Raw genomic sequence first — 18,356 nt, 5'->3', positions numbered from 1 at the left:
CCTGCCCATGGAAGGGGAGATGGATCTCGGTGATCTCTAAGGTCCCTTCCAACCCAAGACATTGTGTGAGTGTATGAATAAAACTTCTTGAGTTCTTAATTAATACTGGAACACTTTCTCCAGATAACACAATTATTGTTTTTAACCTAACTTCATTTTAAAAAGTGATGCAAACACTATGCAAGACAGGTAAGTAAATGGATCCTTGTTTTCCCAGAAGGCAATGACTTGGGCTCAAAAATTAATTTCAGTAATTGATTGGGGGACCAGATTTCCTGCACCACTCTTCCTTGACCAGAAAATGAGATGGATGTCCCCCTACTTTTGACCTCAACTCTTACCTCAGATGCAGCTTTTTTTTTGACCCAAGCCTTCAACTCAGCTGCAGCTTTCTGTGTGAGAGCAGAGCTGCCTATTTAAAACAAGCCTGTGCAGCTTCTTTCCACATTTAGAGCCCAGAAGGGAATGATTACATTTCTCATTCAGTGATTCAGTCTGTTCCAGGACTTTGCTATCCTGCAGTTGGTGGCTCCATGAGATAAAGAGTAGAAAAACAAAGCCACCTGCAATTCAATTCAATACAAAATTGATATGCCTTGAAAGAAAAATATTAAACTGTAATGGTATAACTGTAGTGTAGAGTTTTTTTTATCACAAATTGTTTTTATGTGAACATATGCTCACTGTGCTTGTACAGCCAGGGATGTTACACAGTCCTTTTAAACAGCTCAATTGCCGCGTCACTTGAAAATTTCCCCAAAAGCAGCTCAGGTCATGTAAATCCTACATGGATATTAAAATTAAGATCCTCTGTAGGATTTTCTTATTCAAAAAAAAAACCACCAGTGTTTTTGCTTGGATCTGCAGTGTTTTCTTCCTGTATAAAATAAGGATCTAAATCTGAGCGAAGCACAGAGGGAATTCTCAGGCACTCAGATGTCTGTTATGGGATTAATAGAAATAAAGTTGATTATCTAGGTGCAAATCTGAGAATGGCCTTAGTATAATAGCTTTGAGGTAGGAAAGAATAAAACCCCTTTTGTTTAAGACCAGATGACACAGGGGGAGTGGAGACAGCAGCAGTGGAAAAGGCTGTGAGATGATGGTCTCATTTGTACAGCTGATTTCTGCTGCTGAATATCATTTCCCTCCACTCTTTTTTTCCTACCAGAGGCCTGTGGGATCTAATTTTGCTTTTGTTTACCCTTTGGTAGTCCCATAAATGTCAAAGAAACAAATGAGAGAATTCCATCTTCATGAGGAAGTAACCTCTGCTCCAGTCTTTTGTGGGTTTTTTTAAAGCTCTTTTTGGAGTTATTTTTCCAACTCATTGAGCAGCACAGTAGCACTGTGGTAATGTGCATACACAGCTTGTCCAAGGTGCATTTTCACACTTAGGATTCTTCTTTCTCTTGTTTGACTAGGGAAAGCAAGGGTTTTGGAATTGTTTATTTGAAGGAACAGCAGAGTTTCATGAATGAACAATCAATATTATTTCCCTGTATAAATTCTGCATCAATATCCTGTCAATCACAAGTTGCTTATGAGGCTGTCATGATACCTTAATACTAGAATATAGAGTGGTGTTTAAAAAAAAAAAAACCCTCAGAAAAACCCCAACCCAAAAGCAAACCTCCAAACCCTAGAATTTAACTCATTTAAAGAGATAATGGGCTGTATAAAACTGAGGTGTGGTGCACATGAAATCTTAAGGCAAATGATTTACATTAAGATGCTCATAAGCAGTTCTTGCTGCATTTCCACGAGCCCAGCATAAAACATCCAGCCTGCCTCTCAGGGCAGCAGAACGGGGCTCTCTCATACACATTTAAAAATGGCATTTTGTGGCATGGGGTGGGAAATGGAGCTTTCTGGTGTGAAAATTGGTTTTAGAAATGAGATTGACTTTTTTCCCCCTTTTTTTGTGTGACCCTTGAGTAGCCTTGTATGTGAGTTTCACCCTTGAACCTACTTTATTTAGTATTTAATTTATATGCTTAAACTTGGGTCATATGCAGCAACAGCTATTGATTAGGTCCTGCTTTTAAACCCAGTCTTAGAGGGAAGATGACTGCTGCAAAGAGGTCAAGTGGTTTGCCTGAAATCATTCACTGAGTAAGAGGGACTCACAATTATCTGAACCATTTGAGCAGGAGGTTTTTGTTGGGGGTGGATTTCTAGTTTGGTTTTTAGCTCTCTGCCTGCAGCTCTCACGGCTTTTCAGAGATGTGGTGCTCTCCCTTCCTGAGGAGCAGCTGAAAACATAATTAAGGGTTAATGTTCAGGCGGGGGGGGAGCAGCCAGCCCTTCACAATAAGTTGGGCAACAAGCAGAGCTTTCAGGACAGTGACTGAGAAGGATGGAGAAATGTCCTGTGAAGCCAGTTGTTCAGGTATCCTCTTTACCTCCTTACAAAAAAATTTGTTGCTTTGATTGCAAAAAAGAAAAAAATTGGGGCAGGGCTTTTTTCTGGCTGTTTTATTTCAGCGCTGCCACGTCTCAGTATGAATTATGTTTTTGAGGTTTTGTCTAAAGGGTCAGGTGAGGTAACTGAGATTGTTATCCAGACTTGCTGCCAGGTTCTACCTGGGAGTCCAAGTTTTCTTGCATGTGGCATCCTTTTTGTCACAGAAGGCTGGCAGAGGAAGCAGATGTCTCTTTATGAATTAATTTATGGACTAATGTCAGGAAAAAATACCCATAAAATATACACCACCTAGCAAGGAAATTTCAAATTCATCTGGATTAGAAGTTAATTTTTAAGATTCTTTGATAGTGGCTTCAAGTTTGTAAGGCTTGTAGAATTCTTATTCAGTGACTAGTGAGTAAATGTGAATGAACATGTCAGAATATAAGCATTTATATTTAAGAAATCACAATGTCTAGGATTACTTGAAGGTTGTTGTAATGATTTCAAAAGGAAATACTTTTCTTAAAAAAAATTAAAAGTAAAATTTGTGGAGAAAAATAATGACATCTGTAACTTCTAGGAAATTCTTTACATAAACCTGCCTCTACAATATTTTCTGTTGATAATCAGAAGTGTAAAAATTATTTAATAATACTAACCCTATGTCTAACAGTAAGCCATCTTCTATCCATATTTTTCTTTTTAAATTGGGCATGCAGTTATCTCAAGATGCTGGTTTTACCAGTTTTTGATTAAATAATTCTTTCACATTTACATTCATTGCAAGTCCTGCATTTATAGATAAAGTACAGAGTTTAAAGTCACTCAAATCCCGTGCAAGATGGAATAAATCCCTTTGGAGGTGACCGGTCCTCCTGTTCTTGCAGTGTGTGTTGTTTTGGAGATTATGGTTGTCCCTTGGTCCTTGGGTCTCTGCACTGTGATGTTTCAGCTCCCAGGTCGAGTTACTCCTTGCCCAGCAGTTTATCCTTCCAGCAGATTGTCAGTCCACAAGGAAAGCTGGAAGAGCTCAGCACTGCAGCCTGCTTTTCAGCTCTCCCCAGGAATTAAGCTTATGTGAGGATATACCAGTAGGGATTTGATGACTTTTCCTTTCAGGCACTGCAGCCCAGTAAAACACCAGTGCTGTTATACATCCTTCACCTGTATCTTTGTAAAGGTACTTTGGGGCTATAATTTCATCAGTAATGATCTCTTGCGCTGTGTTCAGCCCTTTCGATACAAACTCTCCCTCCTGCATGAGGATGCTGACAGTCTGGTCAGAGAGGAAGTCAGATAAACTTTCCCAGGCATTGTTCTGGGGGAGCAGGCTTGATTTTATGAAGCCTTTCTTTATGATTTTTCTACCTTACTGCAATATTTCCTGGGTTTTGTTTATTTAAAAAAAGGAAAAGCCCATGCATTCTGATGTGAAAGCAGTTGGTTCTTGTGAGGGTATTATTTCATTAAGGTTATCACAGATTATCTATTAGATATGGGGTAAAACACATAAAAACAGATTATAATCAGCAAAACTTATCAATTTCTATCATGTCATTTCTCCATGTCTTATCTTAGTATTATACCACTCCCAAGGCTAGAGAAGAACATTTTAATTTGGAAATTATATAGGTTAGTGGAACTGGAAGAGATTAATTCAATTCCTGAAATTTTGTAAAACCTCATGGTGCTGCTGATGGCTCTGGGGAGGAGGAATAAATATATTAAAGGGTGGGGGACTCAAATACTACAGCCATCCCATAAATGCCAAGAATAGATGGATGCCATTTGTTTTTCTGAATTAGAAGAAGCAGACCTATGGTTACATGTAGGTGGAAAGAAACTCCCTGGTGAACATGCACAAGAGCTGTCACATATGCTCCATGCCACGTTCCTCAAGGATACATGGCAGTGCCACATTGATTTGGTAAAACATTGTTTGGGAAGCTGAGGATCTGCTAACAAAAACTGAATGTAGTCATCCAAACATATTGGGTGCTTACGGTTCATATGGGTGTTCAAATAGAACATTTGTTGCAAAGTGCTTGTAAACAAAAATCTGCAGGATGGAGTGAGTGCTGTCCTTACCTTGGGTGACAAACATTTCACAGATGATGTGAATTTGGCTGCCTTGAAAACAGGAAAGCAAAATGGCTTTTTTTGTCAACTGTGATCCAGTTTGGTGTTGATTCCAGAGCACTTTCCAAGGTGTTTAAAAACTGATGTAATTACTAGGTGCCTAGATAAGCAAGAAGAACATTGGTTTAGATTCCCATTTAATCTATCAGGTAACTTATTTTGGTTCCTACAATATTTTTTGGGTTTTGTTTTACTTTTCTTAAAGATGTCCTCTTTTTTGTTCTAGAATCTGGTTATCTTTCCAAACACTTGTTCTAGATAGTTCTTTTTAAGTGTTTTAGGCCTTGCTTTATTAGGTGCAGGTGTTTCACTGACAGCCTAGGTGAGTTTGGGAAGGGCTCTAAACCTGGTGTGGACAAAGGAGTGTGGTGGCAGAGGGGAACACAAGTCACAGAGGCAGAGCTGGTGTGACAGCTTCAGAAATATGTCATAGAATGATTAATTTGGATATGGACAGCTACTCAAGGAAGAAGAATAGGTCTTCAAGTTTATGTCCAACTGCCCAACAAACACTCCATGTCTATGAATGGCCTTAGGAATGGAAATAATGAGGAATCAGCTGCAGGCTGGCCTGCTCAGGACTTGTATGTGACAGAACAGCAGATTTTAGTGCTTATTGGAGCCCTTTGCCATTCTTCTTAGTTTAAGAGAAGTGTTATTTGCTTACTCATATATAAATACATGTATATGTAACTACCTAAATTACTTATATAAGAACACAGAGTGCTCAGAAAAGTGCAGAGTACTATTATAAACTTAGTACAAATATAAATCAGCATATAAAAGCACATAGCAAGATTTCCCTTTTTAATTACAGTTTTTGTAGCATAAGCAGGTAATGCAGTAACCCAAAGCACATATTGTGTTAACTTATTTGTTTGAAATCATGCAGAACACGCAAATTTGGGGCAATGAGGTATACAGACAGACTGTAAAAGTAATTCCAGTGGGACTCTGGATGGGGAACTTGAATTCATTGCCTTGAGTAGTGAGAATGAAGTTTGATGTGAATGCCTTAAAGGCTTGTGAGGTTCAGGCTGAATTCCAGTGTCTCTCTCACCCTTAGCACCAATTCATCTAAACTCACCCATAATCTTATCTAGAACTGATTACAAGTCAGCCACAGTTCTGACTTGCAAAATGGGATGTGATGCTAAGAAATGACAAACATAAAGACTTAAAATCACAGATCAGGGCTTTGCATATGCATTGAAGCAACCACTGGACAACAAATTTCAGAGGATTTTACAGCCATTGCCAGCCCTGTTTTATATCACTAAGAGGGCAACAGCCCAGGGCTGTAGTTATATGGGGTACTTGTGGCTGCTGCTCTTCCTCAGCTGACCTGAGAAATCAACCAGCAAAGCAGAGAAAAGGTTAGGAGTCAGCATTTGGAGCTGCATGTCATTAGAAGCATTTCTGTGTTACAAACAAAACCTCTGATAATACCCAGGCAGGTCATCAGTGAACAGCACAGAACTGTAACTAAGCCAAATGGTTCCTTGTCTAAGTGATTCAAAACACTTATTTTTTTTGTTGGTGAGTTTGTCAGAGGCTGCTTTTACAACAGAAGTTACTAGAAGGGAATAAATTCCATGTCTCAAAAGCAAGCTGCCGTTGTCTGATCAGTATAGAAGAAAATGGGTAAAACAAAGCAAAATCCTGGAAGTACACCCTCCAACCCTGTTTGTCATTTGGAGATGCCAGTTATATTCATCTGCGTGGTTCATAGGAACCCACAGCTGTGTTAAAGATGAAATGGTCTGATTTGGAAGCCCTTAGAAAAGCTTCTGAGCCTGTGTTGAGCATGGTCAGTGCTGGAAATCCCTACTAGGATGATTTAAAATTAATGCAGCATCTTGAAATACGTGATTGTTAACTGTTCTCCAGTGGCTGTGGGAGTGGGTTGAGGAACTGAGTAGGACCACGTTGAGGAAACTCCCCAGTCCAAAATGGGATGTGGAGGTATTTACAACTGTGATTCCTTCTCCAGCTTTAACCGGCCATTTTTGCACGTTGAGGAAACTCCCCAGTCCAAAATGGGATGTGGAGGTATTTACAACTGTGATTCCTTCTCCAGCTTTAACCGGCTGTTTTTGTTTTTTTTTTTTAAAAACAGTCTGATAAAACAGGCTTTGTTTGAAAACTTATCGGTGTGTTATACTAAGAAACTACCATTTATAACTGCAAGCTGTTAATTGGATAGTATCCGCAAGTTTTTAGTATTAATTTTCTAATTACAAAAGGAAAAAAGTTGCCAAAAAAAACCACAACTGTTTTGCCCAGATTTACCAGCTATGCAGCAAGGCAGACACTCTGCCATATACTCTCAATATTTAGTGGTTTGGTATTGCTTCCTCCTAATTTTTTTCCTGAGAACGAGAAGAACATATCCCAGGTCATTGTATGACTGCAGGTGATAGCATTAATCTAATGTGCTATGGGATTTCAGAGGGGACAGACGTCTGGAGATTGAATGTCCAGATTTCCTTTTGCTCTGTCATCCCCCTAACCATGTACAAACCAGGCACTTCTGGGCCTTGCCCTGGGCATGTTCGCCTTCCCTGCGCTGCACTCGCCCTCTGCCACACATTGTGCCCCGTGTCCCACAAAGTTTTCATGTTTGCTGGTCAAATCCAAGCTTCTCAAAGGCAGGAGAGCCTTCATTTTCCTCTCAAACCTGAGTTTTGTAGGTTTTTGAACATAAAAATGTGTCAGCAAGAAGGACCACCAGAATTAACAGGCTCTTTGCCACGTGTCCCCGTTAAACAATCTCACGGTGAGCTCTGTGCTGGGCTCATGGGCAGGGCCAGCTCAACCTGCAGTGGTGTCCCCAGGGCAGCAGGATGTCACCCAGAACATCTGTCCAGCTCTGCAGCCAGGAACCAGCAGAGCACCAGCCCTGCCTCGTTGTGTCACACTGGAGAGGTTCTTGCAGCCCTCTGTCCTCCTGAGCCCATTTTACATGCCAACGGCTCCAAACAAATTTTGTCTGTCTTTGACAGATGATACACTTTTTAACAGGAAGGGATGGAGCATTTTGGGTCTTTTCTTTCAAGTTTAGGTTCTGTAATGAATCTGTTACAGCACAGAATGATTTTAAGGAGAAAACCCCAATCCCAGCTGATGCTGCTGCACTGATGGGCGGTAACAGCTCGCCTGTGGGGTTTGTTTGTTTTCCCTTGGGAATGAGCATGGCTTCTGTGCTGTTAGCTCCACAGAAGTGATGCCACCATGGTGCATGAGCCTGTGTAAGCACTAGCCTTGCTCACAGGGCACAGATTCTGGGTGAGCTTCAGTGCTGCTGCTGTGCTGGGCTCAGGGTGCAGCACAGGCAGCCAGAGCCTGCACCTCCCGTGCTGTGCCTCCCTTCCCTGCCACAAACACACGAGGGGAGCGGCGGCTCAGGCTGTGATGGAAGCAACAGCCGCAGATGGGCAGAGGTCAGGGCTGGAAGGCACAATTCCTACTCCACCTGCAGCAGCTGGGTGGCTGGAACCACCTGCATCTCCTCTGCCCCGCGCTCTCTGCACATGACAAATGTCTGCTCCTTGTTTCATTTTAACATCTGTGTATTTTTTCTATGCCTCGCTTACAGATTTTCCAGTTTCATAATACTGTCCCTAATGATATGATGTCCTATTAATATTCCTAATCTGATTCCCTGGTATGATTTCTGATTAATAAGGTCACTGGTTAGTAACATTCTGAACTAGAACTTTCCTTTACGTGTGGTGTTTGACACTTGTCAACATAATAAATAATTTAAATAAGTGCAAACCTTCTAAAACTGTAAAAAACACCACAGTAAGTAACTTTCATTTTCTCAAACACCCATTTTATCTTTCTCTTTTCTTCCCCTTTTCCCCTTTGGGGCTGTGGCAGAGGAGAACAACAGATGGTTATCAGTCAAGAGTAACTAGGGAAACAGCAAAACCTGCCCCAATTGCTATGGAGACAGCCATTTCTGTGCTTGGTATGCACTATTTGTTACATCAGCAACCAGAGAGAGTTAAAAAAAGAAAAAAAAATGTTCTAAAGCACCTGATATTGAAAGAAATCTTGTGTTTGTGTGTATTTGTCCTTGTAGCAGGAGGAGTCTCCATGTTTGTTTGTCACTCAAGTTTTGCTTTAAGCTGATATTTTGGTTATTTTGTGACAGCAGCATTTTGATTTGTGAGTTAATGTAGTACAAACAGTACAAAATACTTAGTAATTTTGAATAGTCTGCAGAATAATTATTCATAAGCAGTTCTTCCCCTTCAAATCAGATATTCCTCCCTCCCTGAATTTAACAACCTGGCAGCACAGGTTGGGTATGAAGACAGAGAATATGAGTCTGCCCAATTATCTCAGGCAGATGAGCTGTTTCTGCACAAAGCCTCAACCACAGCTTTTGGCAAAACTGCATCCTTGGGAACCAAAAAAAAAAAAAAAAGAATTTTGAAACACTTGTAAAAATCTCAGACTGAAATTGCAGCTTGATCACAACAGCTGTATCAATCTTTTATATTTTCTAATATAACCAAGCTCTTACAGAGTAATTTTAGTGAAGAATAAATAAAGAGTAAAAATTAAAGGGGAAAAAAAGCATTAAAAACTACTTTGAAAGAACTTCACGTTATTTCAATTTAATTGAATTTAACATTACCTCAAAGCACCATCTTTCCCCATTTATTGGGGCTTCCTCATCAATTAGTACAAGGATAAGGACTTTGGTTTGGCATGTGAGAAATTTTAAATGGATGTGTTGGCATTGCTTTCCTTAGATATTTTAATATTCTTGAAATCACATAAGGGCAATTAATGTTATAGAGTGTCTTTCTAATTCTTACAGGTTATGGAAGAACTTAAATACTAGAGTGCAAACTTTACAGGAAAGGGATGATATAGAACCAGCAAGTCTGTATTAGAAAATGAAAAAGGAAATTGAAGGGAAAAATATTGTCCAAATAGGGGTTCTTTTTGGAGATATAATTAGCAAAATTAATTATTTTCTAAAATTATTCTGTAACAATTTACAGTGCATTTACCTTCCTGTGAAATCACGATCGAAATTCCTTTAAATATTTTGGTGATACAATTCCCTAACATGGATACATCAGGTTAAAAATGCAAGTCTTTCCTCAATGAGGAAATGGCACCTCCCTAATTCTTATATCTGCAAGTGTAGGTACAAGCTATAACAGTAATTTTATATCAGTTACAGTAAACCTTAAATATGCAACTATTATAACAATGCTTTTTTTATGCTAAATATGAAATATGAGAAAGAAATTTGAACAGTATATATTGCAGTAGTCATTAATACTGGCTTTTATTTAAATATTTAACTAGATTTTGGGCAAAATATAGAAAGAGGTTATAGTAATTTAACTACTGTCACAGTATAATTAAAAAATAGATTAGCACTTGAGCTCTGCAGTGGCCTTGGTAGTGTTTGAAAATGGAAAAAAAGTCCCTTACTGAATAAAGAACAAAACACTGGTAAGAAAGTCCATTATTGTTAAATGTTGATGCTTGAAGGGCCTCTTCTTTGTGACTGTGAGTGTGGCAAATTGCAGAAAAAATGCTGAAATCTCTTATATAGTTGGTGTTCTGTGAAGAAATCTTGCTAGTAATATAAATGTAGGGTTTTAAACAGAAATTTTTTTATGTTAATTAAAAAAATAGATTATTTCAGTTTTGGTAAATTTCACCCTGCATGAATCCAATTATTTTGTTTTAGAATATTTCTATGTTAAAAAAAATCTTAAAGTTAGTAACATGATAAAATTATATCAGTTAAAATTATATCATTATATCAGTTTTGTTGCTGGGGATTTTTATCTCTCAAATGCATTTGAAAATTAAATATTCCTTATTGTTGTGAGCAAAACCTTCAAGGCTTGGTATTTAAAGGATTATTTCAAATGGCAAAAGAATATCAACCTTGTAAAACCCTATTCCTTCTAAATAGTATTTGAAATTTAACTCTTATTTATGATAGATAATGCACCAGTCTAAATGGATAAGCCAGAGTTACACTGTCAGGGAAAAAGTGTTTTAAACACTTTAAAGTGGTATTTTAGCCAAGCCATAGATTCTCCTGTGATATAAATCTGTTAGGATGCAGCGTTATTTCTCATTTCTTAGAAAGGTGATTTGTGTCTAAGTTGTTTTGGTTTTTTTTCTTTAAAACATCAATTTTAAGTTTTATCCATCAGTTGCATATAATGTACTCACATAATTTTCCTGCTTTTCAATAAAAACTGAGAGTGGTTATTGAGTCCAGATTAGAGCCAAATTGCAGTAATACATATGGCTTCATGTATTACAGCTCTGCCACATGAAAGATGTCTTTTCCTCCAAAGACTTTTATAAATTCTTGGATTGTTTATAAGCATTTGTCTGTGTCACACTCCACCTAAATCCCATTTGCCCATTCAGTATTTTCCTTGCTTGAGTGCTTTGCTCTGTTCTCGGAGGTCTCTGGTGTTGCTGTCGCTCTCTCTCGGCATTGTCTGGTTGCTAATTGCCTGTCACGGAGATCTGGCATCCCTGGAGCCTCCGGGTGGGGTCAGGGTGGGTAATTCAATCCCAGGGGAGCTGCTGGGTGTCCCAGCCTGGATCTCAGCTCACTGACTGCTCTGACAACATCACCCAGCCCAACTCCAGGGTCTGGGTCTGCTCAGCTTCACTGCTTTGTGTCTAGTGCATGAGAGATTCAGCATTTAACCCAAATACTTCGGCCCAAATCAAAGGTAGCTATCTATGTAACAGCAAAATTTGGAAATGCCATGCAGCTCAGTTACTGTGCTTTCATGCATCCTCCAGCAGCTCAGTATTTCTCTGTGAGAACATTTTTTTGGTCAGAGGCAGTCAAATCACTTGGTAGGTTTAGATAGTCTGTGCCCAGTGCTGTATTCCTTCAAAAGGCAGAGTTAATGCAGGTATGAAAAGTGATTTTGTCCAGGTATTTTTAAAATTGCCTCTTAAATCTGAGTTTGTGTTGTCTGACCCTTTAGCACCAGCATGTTGCACCACTACGTGTGCAACAACCCATGTGCAATCTCAAGGAAAAGATTTTCTAGAAAGGCTGTGAGTGCTGACAAACAGAGGTGCCATTTCAATCTGAACCAAGGCTTCTGCAGCCCAAGACCATTTTTAAAAATTCCCCTGTAAGCCTGGAGCAGGTGAGGTGTGTCTCAGGTAGCTGACCTGTGCTCCGTGTGCCTGATTGCTCTGTTCAGAATGCAGCGATGGAGAGATGGGAGTGCTGTCACAATGTTTCTCAGGGAAATGCAGGTTCCACCTGTTCTGAAATATTGGGCTTTTCCCCTTTTTTTTAAGTTGAACTTTTACCTTCTCTGCATATGATTAATTTTATTCAAGTAAGATGTTCTTCTCAACAAATGCTAGGCATGTCTGTTTGGCCCCTCGAGGAGCTGCGTGCACAGCCTGCGACACTGAGTGTGCGAGCTGGCTGCTAGGCCACATCACAGGGGGTTTGTTTTGTCTTCATAAGCATAAAAAGATATACTGAACACCTTGGCTTTCTGTAAGACTTACACTTTCCCCAGAACTTTAAACTTATCACTTTGTTGTGAAAGGAAGATGTTTAGATTTAAACTCTCAAATTTCTAGTGTTGACTGAACGGCTCACCAGGGTGCTGTACAGATGCACAGAAATAGGAATTCTATCTTTACACATAGAGAAATAAATAGGGAGGCAGAGGGTCTTAAAACCTAATTTTAAGACAACAAGCAGTTCTTTTCCTTTTGAGAAGAAATTCTCATGTTTCAATGCAGATCTAAATGTGTTGGGGTGATAGATACCAGGAGACATGAGCTCTGTGACAAAGGAGCATTAAACATGTGAGTTTCACCCCAGAGACTGTGAAGAATTGGTTCTGGGCCAGAGAATCAGGGTGTATCACTAATGAATATGTTCCCTATTTACTGATAGTCCTGCTAAGTGTGTGTCTTCTGAGCACTGAGAGGTTTCCCTTGCTGTGATCCTGTGCATCGATCACACAGACTAAACCTGGTTGTTGGCAGTGGCATGACTGGACCTGTGGAAATATGATTAAAATGGTCATTACACTTTTTCAACAAAAATCAATCTATGAGAGTAGCAGTTTTTTTAAAAATACAATACCCACCAAGGAATCCCTTTAATCAGAAGCCTTTGAGAGTAGCACACTGTGGGTTTATTTGCTTATTTTAGTGTATTTGGCAGAAAAATCAATATCCTAGTATAACTCCAATAAAAATCGTGCAATATCTAGTACTTCCCGTAGAAGGAGAGGGAGAGGTGATTCTCAAGTTGAGGCTCCATTCCCCTCATCATGTTAATATCTGCCAACCTTCTGCTTAATAAAGCTAAGTGTAAAGTATTTCATCATGTAGACAGCACTGTATTTAACTCATTTGAAGTTTGCACCATCCCTTCTGTTGGAGCCACAAATTTTTGTCAATTAAACAGGGATATCAGGACAAATCTTCTCAGCAGTCAGAATTAGGGAGATTTTAGGATCTTTCACAGATGGTCAGAGAAACAGAGAGAACATAAATATGTATGTATACATTTATCCAGATATGTATATATGCTGTTCATGAACTCCTACACACAGAAAAAATCCCTTTTGGAGGATTGTACATCCCACTGTCTGCCAGTATTGGAGACATTGCTGAAGTTTTGCCAAATTCACAAAGTTCTCCAAAGTTAGCGAATGCTATGAGAAACATTAGTTGGGGCTTTATGGTTCCTAAGGTTTTTAGTAGACTTTAGAGTGTGAGTGGGTTTTCCTGTACTTTAACTCATAAAAAAATACAGTGTTCATTGATACAGACTGCATCACAACGGGTAAGTGTCCCATGATTGTCAAAGGTGTACATGTCCAGGATGCTCAATGTTAGCAGAACAAGACCAGTGCTTAGAGGTGTTCATAAAGATTGTATTTGCTCTGTTTGTGTTTATTGTTGTATAATAAGAAAATAACTGCAAATGTCTATTTAGACCAAAAATTAGATACGGTGAATAATTGGAAAGTAGTCGGTGAACCTATACAAGCATACTATACATGGGTGTAATATATTTCCTATAGTTACATACATATATATTTCATAAAAATCAGAAACTACAGTGTAATCTTTGTATCTTTATTCAAGATACTTTACCCACATAGTACAAAAGGTACTGCCTCACCAAATCCAAAGTTTATGCTGTGCAAAGGGCAGTAACAGACAGTCAGGAGCGTGCATCTATTTTTTCATGAAATGCAGATATTTTACTTGCTTGTGACTGGATATGTAATTTTATTTCTTTAAGTGTAAAATTTAGGGGATCAGATGTCAGAAAATGTAATCACTGAATTTTAAATTACAATTTTAATTCTTTTAAGCAGAGGAGACAGATGTAGCTGTCTTGCTCTATCCACATGTATTGCAAAATACATTTAAATCATGCGCATACAGGGAGACAAATGAGAGAACTCCGCCACCCAAATATTAGATTACATGTTTTGAAGCAAAATAGTGTTTTAAGTGTACATGTGTATAATGCTTTTTGTCACTGGATTGCTCTCCCTGATGCAGTTAGACAGAATCTGTATTTAGTCAGAAATCTTTCAATAGAAAGGGCTACCAGATGGGACCAGTAACAATGCAGAGAGGCATCGAACCACCACAGACATTTGGTGCTTAGAATAATAAAAAGACTATAAAATTAGATTAGTTGAGTCTAATTTGGAATTGGTATATTCCCTATGCACTCTCACAGCTCTTGGGTAGATAAAGCCTGAAGATTTAGTACTGTCAGGACAGAGGACTCCAACTTCCAGTAAAAGAAAAAACGGCATTCTGTGAGGTCACGGAGGGCAGCCCAGTGACCTCCAATGATTTACAGGCCTTTAGCTTAATGAAATTGTTTCAGTGACATGACGGTAAAAGCTCATAATGGATTGGATGCCCTAATGTAATGAAATTACTCCCTTCTTCCTTTAAAAAAAAAAAAAAAAAAAAGCGCAATTAATATTTACTGAGACCTGACAGGCTTCAGTGTGCGGGAGCGTGCAGCGCTGTCAGACAGCCGCGAGCAGCCCCGAGCAGCGTGGCAGCTGAGCAGGCGCTGCGAGGGGGTGGAGGGACACCTCGCTGACAGGGAAGCCCCAACCTGGCGCTCCGAGCCAGCCTTCATCCTCTCCCTTCCTTCCTGCAGGCAACTGGACAACAACCAGATCAGCTGCATCGAAGATGGAGCCTTCCGAGCCCTGCGCGACCTGGAGATCCTGTGAGTTGACTTGGTGCCGGGGCGGTGGGGGGGTGGCTGTGCCCACAGCACTGTGTGCTGCAGTGCTGGCGGGGCTGGGGGCTCTGCAGCCTCTCTGCCCACCTCAGCAGGTGCAATCTCAGCCTTCCCGGGCTGGCGGTGCTGCTAATTAAACCACAATAGACGCCGTGTGCGCTCCGAGGAGCGCGGAGATCGCGGCGCTGGCTGCTGCGTGGAGCAGATGGGTTCAGCAGCATTGCCGGCGTGTCCGGCGTGTGATCCGCAGCCAGCATCCTGCCCTGGTGCCGAGCACAGGACGGGTAACAGGTTCATGGGGAGCAGCATTCCGAGATAGGTGACCGCTGCCCTAGACAAAAGCTGTTTCAAAGGTGTTTGGTGTGTAAGAGGGAGGAGAGACGGGTGCTTGGCAGGCTTGTTCAGTGCAGTCATTGGCTTTTGGGGAGGATCCTTCTCTGAGGGCTGAAATAACACCACGCTGTGCTCTTCATGTACCACAAACTTTACACATAGGCTGTTAAAGCTGCAGCACATACTGAAAAAGAGGTTTTGACAGTGAAAGCCGACTCTACCAGAGAAGCAGCACATTAGATTTAGAGCTCTGTTATTGTAATGTAAATCCAGTATTACTCTGAGCTTGGTATCTGTGCAGATAATTTGCTTAATACTAATTGTAACTTGTTCACTTAAAAGACCTTTTCTAGAATAGGTTTTCACAATATGAACAGCTGTAAAGCTTTCCCTGTCACCTGAAAGTTAATCCTGCAAAGCTGAGTGTCAGTACTCGTGAAAGCACATAATTCTGAGCGAAATGGAGGGGGGTGGGAAGGACACGCGACCTCTCCAAAATTCAAACCCTCCTCATCCACGGTGAGTTAATGGGAGAGCAGCCCTGACCCAGTGCACACCTTCCTACAGCAGGGAGGGCCTGCCTGGCTGCGGCAGAGCTTGCCCTTAAATTACATGGGATGAAACAGCAAATGGTAGGTGGATGAAATAAGCACCTGCCTCAGACACTGCTGGCACCTGGAGACTCAGCAGAGTCACGACGTGTCCTGGGGCTCCTGAGAGGAGGCAGAGCTCCTGGATGGGCAGCCCTGTGCCACACCACAGGGATCTGAACGCTGGTGATGCACAGGGCTGTTCCCAAGGGCTGGGTCCAGCTCAGAGCAATGCTCAAAGGAGCTCTGCCTTCCGTGTCAGCAGAAGCTCAGCTGTCTGAGGGACCTGGCACTGGCCGTGTCTGTCACGGCCCCTCTGTCCCCTGTCCCCAGGCTGGGACCCTGATGTGGATCAGATAGTATGTGTTGCTCATACTGAGCTAGCAGAAGGTTTCTGCAGAGTTTCTTATCTGGGAACTTATGTTATCAACGATATTGTTTGAATTCTATAGTAATGGCACTTTTCAGGAAAAGTAATGTGTTACCACTATAAAATTTTACTTGTCTGTCAGATTGAAAAGTCTACTGTGTGGTGAAAGAAAAGAAGAAAGGAAAAAATAGAACTCCTCTAAAACTGGATTTATTTTTTTTTCCTTTTGATGGACTGATTGTCTGTATCTGCAGAGAGTGAATCAGTCCTCCACTGACAGCAGACTGTGCTATAACTTTCACTAAATAGGCTGGACAATAAATGGAGCCCTTTTTTGCAATATACTGAGTTCTGCAGGCTCTGCAGAAGTTGCTAGGAATACATTCCTTCTCCCCAGGATGTAGTAAATGCTGAATTAGTTTATTTACCTCCCTGTTTTTAATGGGTTACTTCTATGCCAGTTATTTATGGTTGGGAAAAGATGAGGAGATGAGGATATGTAAAATAGATCATAATCAGTTATTTAGTACATTTTTAATTTTCAGCACAGACACACTGCTGCAGGAGAAATAATCAATATTAATCCTAAAAGATGAGAAAACAAATTGATAGTATCTATTCCTAAGCTTGTTTTTCTTGCAGTCACAAAATGCATGTTTTATACTTACAACATAATCTGAATTTTTTCCCATCTTTTTCTTCAAAGAAAGTCTGAGAATTTATTCTCTCAAAATAAATTTGCTAAATGCCCCAGAGAATATAATATCTTTAGTTGTAAAGCAGTCATAAATGTTAAAATTTACAACAATCTGAACCATCAAAGAACATGAACAAATGAAACCAAATTTCAACCTTTCAGACCCACTGTGTATTTTATGCAGATATATTTTAACATAAAATGCAGTATGTAGAAAATATTAAATGATTCTTGCAAAAATAAATCTAATTATCTTTTGAACAGTTTGCCAGAGTACCAAATAATGTGCTTCTTCTTTATCTTACTGATTTCTTGTGACCTTTCTGATACTCAGTGTTTCCATTCCTATACTTTTCTCTTCACACATCGCCTGTCTACAGAATTCTGAATTTTGTCTATAACTCGGGGCAGAGCCGTGCTCAAAAAATAAATAATACTTTCTTTAGAAACACTTTGGTTTCTGGATTGCACTTTTCATTCACCTTGAGCTCCTCGAAAAACATGACTGCAAGGAGCTTGGTGATTCAGTGGCTCTTCAGTAGAAAGAGAAGGAATTTTTGTGCAGTTATCCTTCAAAATGCAGAGCACGCCATGACCCGTGTGACTTATTTCTTCTTACCAACAAGTTGTTTTCATTACTATTCTCATTTTCTTGTTATGTGTTATAAATATGTCCCTGTACCAAGTAATAGCAGAGAGGCAGAGATGAAAAAAAGACCGAAATTTGTGCCTAACTTGAGAACTTGGCAAGTGCAGGGAGCAGTGAACTTCAGCGGCAGCTGGGAGCAGCCCGGGGCGCGGAATGCGGCTGCCAACGCCATCGCGCTCTTGGTCACTTCTGTGTTCAGGAGCCTCTGGTTCCCATGACACAAAAAGTGTCACTGATTTTACGGCCTGACCTACGTAGTCCCTGAAGCAAGTGCTGAGTATTACTGCTGACTGAGTTTTGGGTTAAAAGATGCAAAAATTTTGAGTGTAAAGCGCTTTGGTGCCTTCTCCTGATTGCCTTTGCCTGTGCAGCAAGTTGAAAATAATGTCTGCGAAATGACCTGCAGAACTGATGGACTGAAACATCCTGTCCTGGTAGTTCTGTGTTGGGGCTGGCTTTTTCATTCTTGTCTCAGATTTTCTGAACAGATTCTCATGAAGAGTTTGGTTTCTATCGGTTGATAAAATAGGACATTTTTCTTGTTAACATAGTTTCTGTGTCCCCCTTTTTATAGGAAGATAAAACATATTTCAGTGGGTTTGGTCTTGCATTCCAAGATGTAGAAAAGTGTGTGCAACAATTGAAACAGCAATAAAATGCAAAATGGGTATGTGTTCATAAATGAGTGGCAAAAGTTATTAACTGTCTTATGACTCATTATCATAGAAATGCACAGAAAAGTTGAAGAAAATTGGTGGGAAACCTTTGCTAATTAAAGATTTTTAGTAGGAGAAAGTCTCTGCTCTGCTTAATTTTTACTTACGTCCTGTGGCAATATCTGGCAATAACAGTATTATTGAGAAATATCTGTTACTGTAGC

The 18,356-nt window shown here is 40.1% G+C and overlaps 1 protein-coding gene across 1 annotated transcript in view; it reads left to right on the top strand.

Moving 5' to 3' along the window:
• The window catches only part of SLIT3 (slit guidance ligand 3), a 467,475-nt gene that overhangs the window by 245,312 nt on the left and 203,807 nt on the right, over window positions 1-18,356 (top strand). Inside the window, exon 6 of the mRNA XM_041488030.1 lies at window positions 14,751-14,822. Coding sequence (XP_041343964.1) covers window positions 14,751-14,822 — 72 coding nt within the window. The remainder of the gene's footprint in view (window positions 1-14,750; window positions 14,823-18,356) is intronic.

Source organism: Pyrgilauda ruficollis, unplaced genomic scaffold (assembly GCF_017590135.1).
Source record: "Pyrgilauda ruficollis isolate IOZ18807 unplaced genomic scaffold, ASM1759013v1 scaffold86, whole genome shotgun sequence".
In the NCBI taxonomy this organism is placed as follows: Eukaryota; Metazoa; Chordata; class Aves; order Passeriformes; family Passeridae; genus Pyrgilauda; species Pyrgilauda ruficollis.
Note: the sequence above shows the minus strand (reverse complement) of the source record. Positions and strands in the feature narration are given on the sequence as shown.